The 16744-nt window shown below is 41.9% G+C and overlaps 2 protein-coding genes across 2 annotated transcripts in view; both read left to right on the top strand.

Annotated features, from left to right (window-relative positions):
- TULP3 (TUB like protein 3) overlaps positions 1-3072 on the top strand; it is a 50332-nt gene extending 47260 nt beyond the window's left edge. The window contains exon 14 of the transcript XR_008429379.1: positions 3008-3072. The gene's annotated coding sequence lies outside the window, so the exon portion shown is untranslated. The remainder of the gene's footprint in view (positions 1-3007) is intronic.
- TEAD4 (TEA domain transcription factor 4) overlaps positions 1-16744 on the top strand; it is a 53308-nt gene that overhangs the window by 13378 nt on the left and 23186 nt on the right. The window contains exon 4 of the mRNA XM_053934759.1: positions 3008-3262. Coding sequence (XP_053790734.1) covers positions 3008-3262 — 255 coding nt within the window. The remainder of the gene's footprint in view (positions 1-3007; positions 3263-16744) is intronic.

Here is a 16744-nt window from a genome sequence, read left to right as displayed (position 1 = left end):
CACTGAATGGGACATGTTTTCTCCTCCAGTTGTTCTACAGCTTGGATTAGAGTGGACCCAGATTTTTCTGTGTCACCAAAAGCACTTAGTGCAGATGCTGGGCCTTGTAAAATATGAAATGATCAGGCAACAGCTCCCAGGGTGTGAGTGTGATAGGGGGAGGAGAGTTATGCTTCAGATATATTTATTTAGTTTCAGCTTAAGAGTGTGCCATGATGAAATCATCTGCTAGGTATTCCCCTGTGTCAGCATGGACACTAAGGAGATGAAAATAACTGGATTCAAAGTAGATGCTTTTTATGGTCATGATGGTCCTTCATTCCCTAGGAGATGACTTTGCCTGTGTGCATTGCTAGGGGATTTGGCTTGACAGCAGACCTGTAGCTTCCAGTGACTGTGGCTTTGGGAGTCTTGGAGTTGAACAGTTGGAGTTGTTTTCACTTGGTGTGAAACCTGCTGGCTGGAGCGAGATTTGCAGCTCCCAGTGCAGGTGGTATGATAAATACACTTGCTGTCTCACCTTGGGTTTCATTCTGAACCCTCTGTTTTTCAGCCTGTCATCACAAGTTAAAACCAGCCTGGGCCTTGTGTTTGTGGATATTTTAATGTGTGTTAACTATGGAGGGTCTGCAGAGCCTCCAGGGACTAGGGGTGTTTGAGGAAATAGGAGAGGGAGATTTGGAACATGTAACTTCTCTTTCCCTGTCAGTGTCTCTCTGTGGAAAGCTTACTCCTCTACACTGATTCCCCAGCAGGACAATCTCTTAAATACCCATGTAATTTTTTATTAGCATCTGTCAGCGAAAGGGGGAATGTTTGGCAAGGGGAGCAACTGTTACCCTTCATTTTGGGGTCTCTTAAAGTCACACTGTCGGATGTGGTGCCATTCACAGTGTGCTGGGATGTCTGCCCCAGTGGTAAAAAAGCCAAGTGTGAGTTCCCCTCTCTGCCCCTCTCACCTCCCATTTTATTATTTCTTTCCATGTTCATTAAAGCTCTGAAACTGTATACCATGGATCAAGAGGGTTAAAATAATCTCATGTAGGTGCTGAAATGGATGGATGGGCTGTGGTCAGCCATTCCAGTGATTTGTGTGTTTCAAATACTCTCACAGGAAATAAGTCATATACTGGGTTTTCTAAATGTCTTTGTGAACAATTTGTTAAAATGCTGCATGGTACACTGTGTCCAATTATTTGTCTAATTTATATTGTCTATATTGAAATTAGTCAAAGGCACAGTATTGTCTTATTTCCTTAGCTTTTGGTGGTTTTTGGAGATGTAAAATATGTATCTGCCGTCGTCTAAAATCATTAATGAGCAGCAAAACCTTCTGAGAGCCAGTATTGCCAAATCTTTACAATTTCAGGTTTTGAAATGTTGATGTTCTTAAAGAATTTCAGCTTTTATTAAAAAAAAAAATCTGGTCATTATGGTCTTGGAGAAGATTTTAAAAGCAGAAAATCCAAAGAGATAGGAAACTAAAGAAAGACTTGGAAAAAGTTTTTTAGAAAAGTTTCTGGCGCTATGAGCCCTGAATTTTTGAAGTTCTGAGGTTGAATGAATGGACTGCTTTCCCCCTATATCAACTATGGGTGGCATGGCATAACTGCACGTGGTTGGTTTTTTTTTTTTTTTTTTTTTTTTTTTTTTTTTTTTTTTTTTTTTTTTTTTTTTTTGTTTTTGTTTTTGTTTTTGTTTTGTTTTGTTTTTTTTTAATAACTAATTTTTGACAAATACCACACCCAAATTTCTCCTCTGTTCCTATTTAGATTTTCACTGTGATATTTCTGAGCTAGAGAGTTGTCATGTCAAACTCCTCTCGTTGCTCATGTTCAGCTCAGGTTTGATGATTCTGTTGCTCTTGGAAAAAAATCCTTATTCTGATTTTCTTGCTACCCAGCTCAATGTGAGGGAGGGAAGAGGGAGGGAAGTTTTGAACTCTGGCTGGATTCTCAAATGCTGGTTTGTGAACATTCTTTGTAGCTCAGATAACAAAGCTATTAAAATGATAAACACACAGCTTTGGGATTAAGGCAGAAGAATTATCTGTGTCTTTAGAAGACATTTGTCTCCTGCCTGGTTGACTGGAAGTGTCTGTGTGGTCTGAAGTCAATTTCTCAATGAGTGTTTCAGCAGCTCCACTCAAAGGCTTCAGCCTCTCCTGTAGGCATTTATAAGTAGACTATAATTTATTGTAGTTTTCAAGAGCTAGCAGCTGCCTGCTTAGGTTCAATGAGAAACCAATTTCTGCTCCTGCCCAGTGGCAAATCTAATAGCTTGAGACTAGTAAATGATGAGAGAGCAGAGAGGCAGAGGAAACTTTGAAGGAATTTGCCCAAAGTCGTTCTGAAGATGAGCAGTAACAACAGGCTAAGCACCTTGGTTCTTGACCTGTAACGTGGTGCTGTCATCCCTGTACTCATGGTGCCTTCTTATCCTGCCAGGATATGGTGCTGGGATTTGGAAGACACTGCATGAAACTGTCTGGCTCCAGGAATGGCTTTTTAAAAGCACAGCTGATCCTTGAGAAGAAATGTCAGTGTTAGAAGTGACACCAAATACTAACTCGGATCCAGTGAAACAGTATCTAAGAAAATTTCAGCCCCAGTGCTCAGTGATGACTGGATAATTCATCACTGCTTTAGTCTTTCACACGGACTGAATCCTTCTATGCGTGCTTCAGAAAGTTAAATAACATTTGCATGGATAATGACAGTGCAGGGAGAAAGAAATAAAGGAGATAAAGACACGAGAAGACTCCTCAGAGGAGAACTGGGAAGTGACAGAGTTAATGAACTGAAGAGAGATTGGAGCAGGCTATTTTTCAGAAGGATTTATAGAAAATGTTTTCACCTCAACATAAATAAAAACCAACATGTGGTTGAATTATTAAGAAAAACTTGAAGTAAAACCCTTCCTAACTAAGATTTTTTTAAACTTTTTTTGCTTTAGTATCTCCTTGGAGGGTTTCTAACTACCCGGTGGGATGTGCTTGCCGTTGCAGGTTCTGAGTCTGCTCCTCCGCGTGGCACCTTGGAGTTTCTAGCTGGCACCATTACCTCCAACGAGTGGAGTTCTCCCACCTCCCCTGAGGGGAGCAACGACTCGGGGGGCAGCGAGGCCTTGGACAAACCCATCGACAATGATGCCGAGGGCGTGTGGAGTCCGGACATCGAGCAGAGCTTCCAGGAAGCGCTAGCCATCTACCCGCCATGCGGCCGGCGCAAGATTATCTTGTCAGACGAAGGCAAGATGTATGGTAAGGGGAGAGAGAGGCCACAACACAACACTCCAGACAGCCTGCCCTGTGCCCCAGATGATGCTCTGAGTGAATTCCCTTCTCTCAGGTGTTCCCAGGCTGGTGCTGTTGGTTGCCTGGAGTTGTTTTTAGGAAAAAGGGTGTGAAGATTTTGACATTCATGAAGCAGAAAGAGTTATAGGTGTCTTTTTCAGGGGACTATCCATAAGGTAGATCTCAGAGTTGAGCATGCTACTGACCTAATCTTTATATATAAATACATGGCATCATGGTGTGACAAAACCTGTCTTTTATAGTATCTCTTGCTGCTGTCTTCAGTGCTCTTGTTGGAGGTAAGAACAGGTAATGGTCTGTATGTCTGGTGCTACAGGACAGAAGTTCAGCTTCTGAACCCCCAAATGGCTCTGCTGCTGTGCAAACACCTACCTTTTAACTACCTACGCTTTTCAGATCTTAAGGGCAAAAAGTTCTGTGTACTCCTTTTCATTCTAGTTTGCCTTCTCACAGCCTTGGCACAGTATCTTTCACCTGTGGATTCTTCTCATCTAGCTAACTAGATACCCAGCCCTGAATACAGAGAGGCTCTGGTTTGCAGCTGCAGCAGAAGTCAACCTTATACGTGGCAGACATGCTTTTGAATTGGGTTTTTTGACCTTTTCCACAGTTAAAATTTCTTTTGATTTTGGTAACAAAAAGCTGGTCTGGCCTGGATTCTCTGAGTATTGCAAGAAGCCACCTGGTACTTCTGTGACTAAAATGCAAAGCAAAGGTTGAATACCCAGTATTTGGTTTTAAGTCCCAAGGTGGACAGTTTCTCAAAACACTAGCAAGGATCTTATGGAAGACAGCCCTCTTTCTACCCAGCCGGTGCTTGCTTTTTTTTTTTTTTTCCCCATACATTGGAATCTGCCTGTCTTCACAGGCCCCATCATGGGATGCTCCGGGCATGCCCCGGAGCTTACTACGGGGCACTTCACAAGTAATTCTGCAGGTTTCTGTCCACCCATCAGGCCATTGTTCCCTGAGCAAGGGAATGGATTGCTCCGACTGTGGGAGCGTGGGTGGGGTCTTGTTTACATGGCCTTATCTGCAGTGGATGGTTTTACTGGGTACACACATCATTGTACCTGGGAAGAGCAATAAGGGTTGGGTAAGGCTGATCACCCTGAGGCCAGTCTAGGGCCAGTATTCTCAGGCAGACATCAATTCCTGCTCCGTGCTGGCGCAGACGTTTTTGTGGTTGTGCTATGGAACCGGGGAACTCATTCAACTTAAAACTAACAGGGCCAGAAAGGGGAAAAGATGTGAACTTTAATTTGGATACTGCCCAGTGCCTTGTGCTGGTATTCAGAGAAAGGATGCTGAGATTTGGGAATGAGCAAAGTTAACTGAGGTTAAAGTAAGACTGCTCCTTTAGGGACCAATGCTTGCTTAAAATGTTACTCAGACTAAAATATTACCTGAAATCCACCCCATGGTTATTAAGCATGAACTAGTGACATGCCACTTGTTGCTCTGTGTCTGCACTGCTTTTCATGATGGGTGACTTTTAAAATTACTAGTGAAAAAATACAGTTGTGTTTTAAGACTGTGTTAATTTACTGAACATTTTGCACAGCCCCTGAAGCATTTCAGGGGTGAGTTGGAGTTGGAGCTCCATTTGGAGTGAATGTGTCAGGGCAGAGAGTGAAAGACAAGAAAAGAAATGAGAGCAAAAGTGAAGCACAAAGGGATACAGAAACCAGTGACACTTAGCTGGGCCTGACTTAGCATGGATTGGTGTTAAGTGGAATACACCTAGTTGACTGGACTGGTGAACTGCAGAAGGTAAATAACCCTCTTGCAGGGTGAAAAGTTTAGGGTAGGCTCAGGGAGAAGAAATGAAGAGCTCTTCTGCAAGCCCTCCCCCACTACTCCAAATGGGACAGTGTCCCTGCTTGCCTTCAGTGCACCTGTTCCTGGTGTGGATGGTTGGTTCAGTGTGCTCCTGACAGAACCCAGGCACTGATTTATGTCCTCCTTTGCTTACTCGTCCCCAGGATCCAGGCCAAGGAAGTGGGGCCCTGTCTGGGATCTATAGAAAGATATGACCGGGCAGGGAGAATAAATATAGTCCCTGATTTCATCTTCAGTGCTCACAAGCCAGCTTGTGGAACAGGGCAGGCTCACTGTGGAGCTGGCCCTGCCTCTGAAGGGACGGTTATTTATCCACCCTGTGACTGACTTGCACAGAGCTCTCTGAACCAAGGGGTGAGGTGTTACAGAGAGCTGTATATGCCCCTTTCCCCTGACAAAACTGGGACCATTTCACTGTTTCTCACTGAGGAGTGGCTCAAATAGCTTATGGGCAAGATGTTCCAGGTCTCAGAATTTCTTCTATGTGCAATTCATATGCTTCTCATCTTTTGTGAGGCAACCTGTTGTCAGTTCAAAGTTGGCAGCTTTTAGCTGAAGTGTACTGAAGCAATATGAAGAATTTGTGCTGTTCTGCTTAAATGTATTTAAAATTGTACCAAAAGTAGTATTTCAGCCTCTACACAGGCCTCACGCTCATGTTTCCATGCCTCTTCAAAGCTGGCTTATTTACAGCTCTTTAGACAACGCTCTGCTGATTGCAGAGTGAACACAATTCCGACTTCACTCCAAAGTCAACCAAACTCTTCTCTGTACACTGATAATCTGTGTCCCGATTCCTTTGCTGCCTTTCCTTTCATTATCTTTTTCCATACTAGACATGTTCCATTTCTGCATGGAGGCAGCATCCAGACTGAGTAAGCTTATGGCACAGCCTGCTCTGGGTGCAAGCCCTCACTGGCCTTTCCAGCAGGCTTTGCTGACCACCTGCTTAAGCCACAAGCAGCTGTCTTGTGTGATATGGAATGCTGTCCTTTCTCCTAATCGTTGTGTTGGCATTAGAAGCATTGAATCTGGGGCACTTTCTGCTCTGGTGACTTCTGGTACCACTAAAGTCTTGCAGAATAATGTTATGAGTCCTGCCTGCTAGAGCACAGTGGGGGTACAGTATTATAAATCTGTTATTTATGTTTTCCAATGATGTTTTTCCACGGGATAAATCATACCTGTAGCATTTGTACTAAACAGACTCTCACAGAATTAGGTGTTGTGTGTCTGCTGGTATCTTCAGTACTGATGTAGAGAAAGGAGAGGGAAAGAGCTTAGTACTTTTGTGAAATTTGCATAGAGATGCTAAATCGACCAGGTGTCCCAATTACTGAGCACAGAGAAATAAGAAATAGTAACTTGCAAAATGATACCTTTTTTGACATTACAAGAGAAACAATAAAATCTTGGAGAAAACTAACGATTACCTTAGCTGTCCAGTGTCCCCGTCCACTGCAGGCACACCTGGTTTGGAGCACCTTTTTGCAAGAGGGGCTAGAATTGGTGGCAGTTTGTTAGATGGCTGTTCTGAAGGAGTCAGTAGTTCAGCAGCTGCTTTTCAAACAGCTCAGCCATTTCTGTGCTGAGCAGGGAGGGGCAGACAGCTGGGGGCAGTCATCCATCTCCCAGGCTGGTGCCATTTGTTTGTGAACTGCTGATAGGAAATACTTAAAGATGTCCAAAGCTTAGAGGCTGAGTGATAGAAGCAGGACAGTCAACCATGTTACTAGTTAAAACTTGGAGCAGGCAGTGGACCACAAAATCTTGCTTTTACAACATGACTTAAGACGGGATGAAAGGTCAGTCTAATGCTAAAAGCTATCAGGTCACAGGTGGTCCCTCCCACCTGTTCTGAAATGATTAGGTAAATTTGCAGGATAATGCCTTTATCTCAAAGGGATAAGTTATCATTTCATGTTTTCCCCAACCTCAAATAGTCACTAAAAGTAGAACTGAAAAGCAAATGCATAAATCCAAAGAAGCATAAAACATACACTACCTATCCCAGTTCATAAACACTTCTTCTTGAGGGGAGGGAGGAGCATGGTTGTTATTTAAAGTATGGAAACCTACAAGGTGAGAGTCTTCAAATGCTTTCCTCTGTATTGTAGTTTAGCATCTTACCTGATGATGTTTCAATCAAAGCTATTGAAACATGCTAAGAATGTACTCAGTTGACACTGAACTGAATGTTCCAGGTAATTGCAAAATTTATATTTCAGCTGTGATATCCCTCAGAGAAATACTTCTGAAGCTCCTATCCCTTGCATTATTATGACCTAGTGAACTCCAGAACAGCCCTTTATCCCACGATTTTGGAAGAAAAAAGAAATCTCATATTTTAAACACTAGAAGACAGACAAAACTTGGATAGTGGACAATTGGTCAGGATGCAGACTTTGCCCTCCCCTCTCGTGGTAGGTGTAATGTTTTTGGAGTTGCTTAATAATGAGTTTTTGTTTCACTCGTCATCTTTCAACTTTGCTTTTGTGTGGCTCTGGTTCTTTGTTGTCGACTAGACTAAGCCAGAATTCTGGAGACATTAGCAGTGGGCTAAACTTCTGCTGGAGTTTGTCATGCTTTTCCTTTCATCTCCTTTGTAAGCCAAGTTTATGGTTCTTTGTGTTAAGCTGTATGTTGATTTAACTGGTGTTTTCTCCATGCAAGCATAAAAAGAAATATTTTTGCATTAATTCCAAGCATTTCTTGAATATTGAGAAATTTGCCACTTTTGAAATACCAACCCACCATGAATCTTCTTGCAGTTAATAGTACTGGCTGTGGCATCTTTCCTTAATATGCTTAGTACTGAACATATAGTAGCAATTTACTGTGTACTACATGTTATCAAAATTATTGTGACTCTTTTTGTGGGGGCTTCATTCTGTTGGTTCAATAAAGGGCACACATTTTTCCTGTCCCTTTTGATTTTTTTTAGCAGCTTTGTAGTCCCATATTTATCTGTCAGGCTTAAAACCAAGTAAGCTGTGTAGTAATATGTTTTTCCCATTGTATATATCTGCAGCCAGAGAGTTTTCATCATGTTTAAGTGACTTCCTCCATTGGCAACATTGCATTACCCTTATGGCTTTTCCTTCCTCTGAATTTTAAATTTTTAAATTTCAAATTTTTGTAATTCTCTAAGATAGAGATAATTTGTAGTGGTATATTGTCAGAAAGGTGCTTGGGTTTTTTTAACTGATTTCTAATTTAGTGGGCCAGCTTTATGTTTTGTAGGTGTATCCACTCACCCGCCGTTTAACTGAGACACTGTTTATATTTCATTTTTTTTCAGCCTTTTCCCTCATTGCATGTTATTGTTTTGCTCCTGTTCTTCTTCTGGACAACTTTACACATTTCCGGTGGTTTTCTGAAAAGTTTAGTTTTAGAAAGCCTTAGTGTTCTTTTATATTTTAAAACCTACTTCCTTCTTTCACAATTGGGTTCAATACTATCAGTTGCTAATTTGCTCTTACAAATACAAAATGTTCATTAATACTTAAAAAATACTTAAATTGAATTCAAAATCCGGGAACAAAAACCAGACATGGAAAATGAAAGTTAATAGTGCCCAGTGACTTGGGTTTCTTCTCTCTTTAAAACCAGTGCATGTAAAGCTATCTTCTGGACAGGTTTCTGCAAACACATTACCAGAAAGATCTCAAAAACATGGAGTGAGTTCTGAGAAGAGCAAGCATACCAGACTTAACATTGAGCTCTGGGGGTTGAAGGGACTGATTTAGGAGGAAAGATTAAAGTAGCTAAATATACATAGCTTGGCTAAGTGATGACTGAAAGGTGGAGGGTGGGGGGACACATAATAACAGTCTAAAAATATTTGAAGGGTGTTAACATTTAGGAGGGAGAGGGATTTTATGTGGAACATGTGAGCATGACTAGGATTAATGGGGGAGAAAGAGAGAATATAGGATGGATATCAGTAAAGGCTTCAGGACAACATGGTGTTCAGTGCTGAGGGATCTCTCCCCTCTGAAGAGCTATAATGGAAGTGCTGTTTTGGGGGGCTATTAAAATTGTATCAGACAAAACGATAAGGATTGTATTTGTAAAACTAGTCCCAGAGAATGGTGTATGTGCATGTGCGTATGTGTATCTGTATTTTACCTGAATGAGAGGATGATTCCAGATGGGAAGTACTATGGTTTTACACAGGAGACAAGAGAACAGTGGGCATTAGGTGGCTTTACACTGTAAATGTCTGCATTTTTTCGTAAATTGTTAATATTGTGATTCATACTACCTGTGGTTTTGTGACATGAGCATGTTTATTTAACTGAGCCCTTCCTTAGGTCTGAAACAAAAAGAGCAGACTTCTAGGTAAATTCCAGGAGTGCTTTCTCAGAGTTTGTCTTCTATCAATTAGCCAAACATTGAGTAGAGAAGGATGACAACATTTCTCAAGAAACGGTGTGCATATACATACAGGGAGCTGATAATGTCAATATGCAGATTGTGTGGACACCTGACCTAGGAAAAAAACAACTCCTGTTACTTCTTCAGTGCAAATAAGAAAAACCTATCAGGTGAACTTTCTTTTAAAGTCTCTTTCAAAGGCATTCCTTATTCCTTAAGGAAAACCACGATGAGACAACTTTACCTTTCCATTTTCTAGTACCAGAAGTGAAGGGAAACTGCTTGTTCAGAAAAAGCCAGTTTTACAGCCAAAAGAACAAGCAGTATTCTCGTTCATGTAGGATCCAGATAATGAGCACGGGCGTACTAGGGCTGTCTATTGGTCTAAACAGTTGCTCATTAGCTAATCCATAACAAACCCTGTATTGTCTGTGTGTGGTGAAGATCTGGGCAGCAAAACTGGGAAGGCTGTGTGCAGTTTGTGCCCAGACAGATGGTCTTGTAAATCTGTTGGTCACTGGCAGAGCTGACTGAAACCTCTGGGGCCTGGGTACACCTGCTGCTGAAGGGTGCACAGCCAGCAGCTGTTGCTCGTTGCTGTCACCTTGAACTTGTGACCCATCTTCTGGGTATTCCTTTAAGTTCTCAGTCTCACTCCATGCACAGAAACAGCCAGAGTCTTGCTTGTCTCTGGCTTCTTGAACAGGAAATGACACTTTTCATGTAAAATGCCTTTAGAATCACTCCTCTTTCCTCTTGGGCTTGATTTGTACAATAGTTGCAAATGCCTTTCCAGGAGCTTTGGTTGGAATCTGTGGGCAGGAGTGCAAGGAGTGTAACCAATGCTTGCTGAGGTAACCCAATAGCAGTGCCCAAGCTGTTGACTGCAAGTGCTGCAGACTCAGGCCAGTTTCTAAGTATGACAGTGTTGCAGGGAAACACACAGCACGTGTGGCACTCAGTTCAGTGCTACTTTCAACCCTGACTAGGGATTAGGAGCATTCCTGCATATAAACACGGCATCATCACAGCTTTGGTTGTAGAATCATAGAAAATGGTGGTGGGAAAGACCTTCAAAAATAATTTAATCTCCTCCTGGGCTCAGAGACAAAGCCAGCTGTACTTGAGATGTTCATTTTTAGTCTGATCCTTTATGGCTAAAGTTGTGGGAAAGTGATTTGACAAATCTAGTTATAGAAGCTTTCATATAGAAGGTACCTGAAGCACCTACATATGTGCAAATTCCCTTCTGGATCCATGTGCATTTTTAGGTATCTCTGCAGCTTAAATAGTTTCGTCATCCTCATGTTCCCGCTCTCCTGCCTGAATCATGGTTGCCCAGTTATCTAGCAGACTTAGTATACTCAGTCAAGGGAACAGGTACTTAAATAATCTGGAACAGAATTGTGCCAGTATTAGAAGAGAGAGAGCAAGATGGGAAGGAATAGGGAATATCACAAGCCACTGTAAGGAATTTTCATTATCTTGGCCGAATTCACCTATTACCCAGACCAGTCCCCCAATACAATTATTTAATCTGTGTTTCTACTAGGTTTTTCTGTTCACATTCACTTTTCACCTGTTACAGAGTATGACATCTTTAACAACTATTCTTGATAATGTTGGGATGGTGTGGAACTGTTGTGTTGAGACCAAGAGTATATTTCCTTCAGAAATGGTGAGATGACCTTACAGTTCACAGCAGAGGAAAAGAGGGAGTTGCCACTCTTGTTTCCTTGCTCCCCAGCTCCGCTTCCAGTTTTGTGCTCCTGTTCTTTAGGCAAGCTTCAGTTTCTAGCAGACTCCTTGTGGATACATGTTAGATTGCTGAACAGATAGCAAACTAGGTTGACAAAATGAACGGGACAGGTTTCTGCCAGATTAGAGTTGAACTGACCCATGGAACAATCTGGTGAGAGGCAGGGAAGGGGAAAGGCAACCACATTTTTCAGGAGTGTCCAGGCATTTGTTTATGCTGATTCTACAGCTTAATGGCTTAAAGTGATCACAAGCAATGGCTGCACTGTAAATCATGATGCCATGAACTGAAGTTCAGCAGTGGCAGCCATTTCACCTAAAAAATCTATTCATTTATTCATATAATGCAAGAACAGTTTCTGGGTTCTTTTGCTCTCATTGAGGCTGCTGTGAAATTCTCGGTCATTTGGCTGGGACTGGGTTGTGGTGTAAGTTTTAGGTGCTAAGTGAAGCAGTCATGGCTCCTCACAGGACTGAGCCAGACCAGAGCAGCTGCCCTGAGAACTGCATGGTCTGTGCTGGTCGTGCAACAAGTGGCTGCACAGATCTCACAGACCCCTTTTAGCTCTAATTTCTGTTGTAGCTGAAGCTTTGAGTGCTTGGTCAGCCTGTCATCCGGGCACATGCACAAGATTAGCACTTAGGGGCAGAAATCTGCCAGGAACTCTGTACTCTTGGTGCTGGCAGGGGCAGCTGACCACAAAATCAGTAGAAAGGCTTAAGTTTTTGCTATCCCTTAAGACAGCATCACTGAGAATTGCTTTCAGATGCCCCACAGTTATTAGAAGATACCGAAATGAGCAGACGTTTATTGATCTAAGGAAGAATTTAGAAGTTGTCCAGGTCTGTAATGGAGAACTTGGACTGATGGTAACTGGAAAATGCAGTTACAGTTAAACATTGTTTTCTGTGCTACCCTCAAAAGTCAAGTTTCTCTGAACCCGGGCCTTGGTGAGTAAAGTGTCCTAGTGCTTCAATAAAGTCTTTCTCAGGTGTCCCAAGAGACTGTTGAAATCTGTTGGTTTGACATGCCTTTCCATGTAGGATTGTTATTGGCTCTTTCAGGTGTTACCTGTTAGCTGATACCCTGGCATATGAAAGACTCGTGTTACTATATGCAGCTGCTTTGGTGTAATTGTGGGATTTCCCAGCCAAACTGAATCTAAAAAATTTCTGTAGGATTCTTATCAGTCTTAACCCTGGGAAGTACCAGAACAAGTCCCAGCTCTGCTCCTTTTGCAGCCCTTAACGTGTATATGGAAGAGTACTTATTGGATGGATTAACTTACATTTCTGTGGCCTGAGGCGATAATGTGGGAAAACACAGCTGATGAGGACATCAATTTATGCACTGAAAAGCACTATTAAAGACTGAGGTGTGGTGAAGAGCTGCATAGCCTGGAGCTTCCCATTAATCTGATGGGGAGGGACTTCTGCCTGCGTACCTTAGAAAATGCTCACCTTTACAAGGAATGATTCCACATGCCCTTGGGGCAGTAATTAGAAGGCAGTTTAACGCTGTTTAGCCTTTAGACAAATGATGCAAGCACAGGAAGTGCCATGCCCATTTTCTCTCCAGCCTGTTTGTGTATGAGGGTTAGGTGGAGTACAGTTCTAGGCTACAGTTTCTCTGGTGGCAAAACTGGTTTAAGAAGTTCTGCACCGATTCTTCCTCTGTTCTCTTTGCTGTGCCACTGCCGTGGTTAATGTGACCACAAAATGAGCTAGTTCACCAATCCAATTAAAAAATAGGCTGAAGGGCGAAAAACAAATCAAAACCAACAAAATCCATATGAGGATGGGGAGTTTTATTTTTTTAATTGTTGGTAATTAGAGTGGTGCATGTCAGTCTTTCCTCCCCTGTCCCAGCTCCCCTTTTCCCATCAATTTAGTTGGTACAGCTGCACACAGGAGTTGATAGAATGTTGCAGGAGGAGGAATGACCAGCTAAGGAGAGGGAAACCTCTTCACTTTGTTTTAACTACACCCATGGTGACTGACTTTTTTCATTTATCTCCAGTACTTGTTTGGAACCAGTAAGAGGCTTCCCCAATACTGCAGAGTCTGTAATTATAAACCCCCAGCCATATACCTTGTGTGAAGCATCTTAAACTGACCATTGAGAAACAGCAGTTTCTAAATGGTGGTAGCACTGTTTGTGTTTCTGGCTGTGAATTTAGGCTGTGCAGTGGCAAAGGAGAGGAGTAAACACCTTTCCAGCAAAAGACCTTTTACACAAGAGAGGATTTCAGTGTTTAGACCAGTTAGTAAATGAGACAACTGAATTTTATGACCTCGGACAGATGAATCACCCAACTGCCATGTGAGGGGCTTGACTGGTACATTCTGCCCAGCAAATAAAGCTTTGAATTTGTCATTTCAGAAGAGGAAGGTGTTCAGAACTTGCACAGTCAAAGATGAAAACTGGTATTTTGGGGAAGAGCTAACTGGTGTTAATCACTTCAACGTTGTGTTTTCAGGGTTTGGCTGTTTTGATGTTTTTCAGAAATACTGGCCTATCCTTCTTTGATTCTTTATCTCAAAATCCCCTTACTGTCGGGAGTGCATGAGCTCAGAGAATCTTTGTGTGGAAGGTTCATCCTGAGAAAATTCAAGCAGTGAATAAATGATCAGAGGAAATTTTCTTCTCCCAGCTGAATATAAAACTCATTGGTGCGTGTAACTCTGCTATGAGAACTCTAACCTGACCATTGAGCACTGAAATTCTGCTCTGGTGGGGTCAAAGATGTCTTCATAGGATGGGTCAGTGCCATAAAATGCAGTATGGTTTTCCATGGTCATGGGAAATGATCACTGTGTGATGGTCATAATGGTGTATTAAGTTCCATTATTGCCTCCTGAGTAGAGGAACCAAACAAAATCTTCTCACCAAGGCTCTGGTGAAAAAACACGGTTTGTGATGAAAAGGAAGTCTTAATAAAGGTAGCACTAAAACTAGATTGTATTAGTAAAAGTTGGATGTCTGTGCATCTTGATAACCATGAAAAAGACAAAAATGTGGTTTCTGACAAATGTATCCTATTTCTGGAACAGCTGATGTCCAGGAAGACATTTAGTATAATTGGGAGGAGGAAGCAGTGGAACGAGAGATGGGAAGTAAGGTTGTGCAGGGAGCTATGGATGGGGCAGACCCCAGTGGCAGTTAGTCCTGTATGGGCATGCAACCACACTGCTTTTGTCTTAAAAGTGTCTGGTAAGACTTGGTTGGCAGTCAGTTTTACTTTGTATGCACAGAGAAACACTGACATATGAGGTGTCCTTACCTTCCCTCTTTAGTCTAGATTTATTTGTCTGATGCACACAGTTCATTATGTTTATGCTGATTGTAGCCAATAGTTAATTAAATAAGTTCAAGGAGATAGTCATGTCCCAGGAGATACCAGTAAGTGACACAACGAGATTGAAATGAGAGTTGAGATAGCTTTCTTGACCTCACTTTTATAAACCTTTCACTGGATAAAGCTGGATATTTGCTTCTCTTCTAGAACTACTTACAGGTAGTTGTAAATGTTTGCTTTGGGTACAGAAAGATACTGAATCTGCCAAGAAACATGACATTTCCATGCCATTTCCCGCTGAAAGGATTTTGATCATTGAATTCTTTGATCTCACTTGCTTTGGCAACAGGTGTGTGAGGAAGTATAAGTCTTAAAGAGATACTGCTTACGAGAGGCAGAAAAATTAATATACCTCTACTAACAGAAAGTCAGCATGAAGCTTTGAGGTAGGACTGGAAAATGCTTTCTATGGTGATGGGAATTCCCTTTGATTATCCCTCTTCCTTACAGGAAGACACTTTTCTGCAGTTATATTCAAAGGTGCACAGGTGTAGAATGGAGAATCCAAAAGTCTCCTTATTCACTTCTCTTAGCAATTCCTTCCTGCATAACTACTGAATGCAAAATTTTGCAGTTTAGGGTAAGACAGAATGGGAGCCAAATTGCTGCCCTTGGAAATTTATCTGTTAAGAATGAGAGGTAAAGAACATAAGGCGCTATCTCTTGACTGCTTTTTTTTCATGCCCTGCTTCCCAGGGGAAGGCTCCATGGAGGATAGAGGTGCTGTGCCACAGTTGGAATGTTGGCTGGAGCTCCGTGAAACCCAATGCGTGGTTTCGACAGAGGAGTCACAACTGTTGGCAGGTTCTGGTGACCATGGCAGACCTCAGCGGGAGTTATTCTAAGAACACAACATATGATCAGATTACTGAGGGACAGTTTACATGGCTCTAAAAAATGAACCATCTGATGGTTTATGACAGCTCTGCCTGTTTCAGCCAAGTGAGAAGTGCTGGTCTTTGCTGACCTTGCAGCCAGGGCTGTCAAACAAAGAAGGTGCCTTCCAGAGCCTGTGAGCTTTCAAACTTCCAGCCACATAACACCTGCTTACATCTAACTACTGATAAGAAACACAAAAGACATTTAGGACTTGCTTCTCTTGTAGTTTTGATTAATGGTAATTTAATACTGCCATGCTGCAGTTTACTGGGCTTGGCAATTTACATAGTTCTATATTTAGTAATCCCTGTGATGACTGTCTTTGTGGAGTGATCTGTTTTGTTTGTTGGTGTTTTTTTTTTTTTTTTTGGGGGGGGGGGGCTTTTTTTTCTTTTTTCTTTTTTTTTTTTCTTTTTTGTGCTACCAGTATCTTTATTAGCTTAATATAACTGTCCCTTTTCTGTTTTAACCTGACTGTGAGGACACACTTCTGGAATATGAAGACTGTATGAGAGATATTAGCAAGTGGGAAATGAATTCTAAACCTGGAAATTTTGATGATCCACAATTAGATGCTCAATGTGTAGAGTTTCTTTCTGGGGAATTTCTGTACTGGCATCTAATATTTGCAATTTGTACAACAATCTCCTCTCCCACTAGTCTTTTTTGGTGAAATACATGGCCTGAGAGAACTTTGCAATTTTCACTGCTACTGTTGTCAAAGGCAAACAGTTAAATGCACACGTATGGAAATACCTCCCAGTTTCCCAGGCTTGACTACAATTTATTGTCTCTCCTCCCTGCTTCCTACTCTGTTTCCCTTCTTTTGTTCTAACACTCAGTCCCTCTTAATTCTTTTGATGAGGTGCTGGGTGACGCAGGAGATTGGCATCACTGTGTAAAGGTCTCTTTCTGCCAGTTCCTGCTTTTTTTTTTTTTTTTTGTTTTGTTTTGTTTTATTTTGTTTCCCCTCTGGTGCTCCTTGTTTCTAGCTGCTTCTAATCTCTGCATAGGTTTTCAATAGGCTGCAGTCCTTTCAGAGTTGTCTCTTCTCTGGCGTGGGTGCTGCAGTTGCCTCAAAGTGTTTTTCTGTCATGGAGCAACTTTTTCCAAGATGACTTTTCCAGCCACATCCCCAGGAATGTCCCCTACCACATGTCACCTTTTCTCAATATTCATCTTTTTACATATCTTACATTTCTCCTGTGCA

This window comes from Vidua chalybeata, chromosome 2 (assembly GCF_026979565.1).
Source record: "Vidua chalybeata isolate OUT-0048 chromosome 2, bVidCha1 merged haplotype, whole genome shotgun sequence".
Taxonomy (NCBI): Eukaryota; Metazoa; Chordata; class Aves; order Passeriformes; family Viduidae; genus Vidua; species Vidua chalybeata.
Note: the sequence above shows the minus strand (reverse complement) of the source record. Positions and strands in the feature narration are given on the sequence as shown.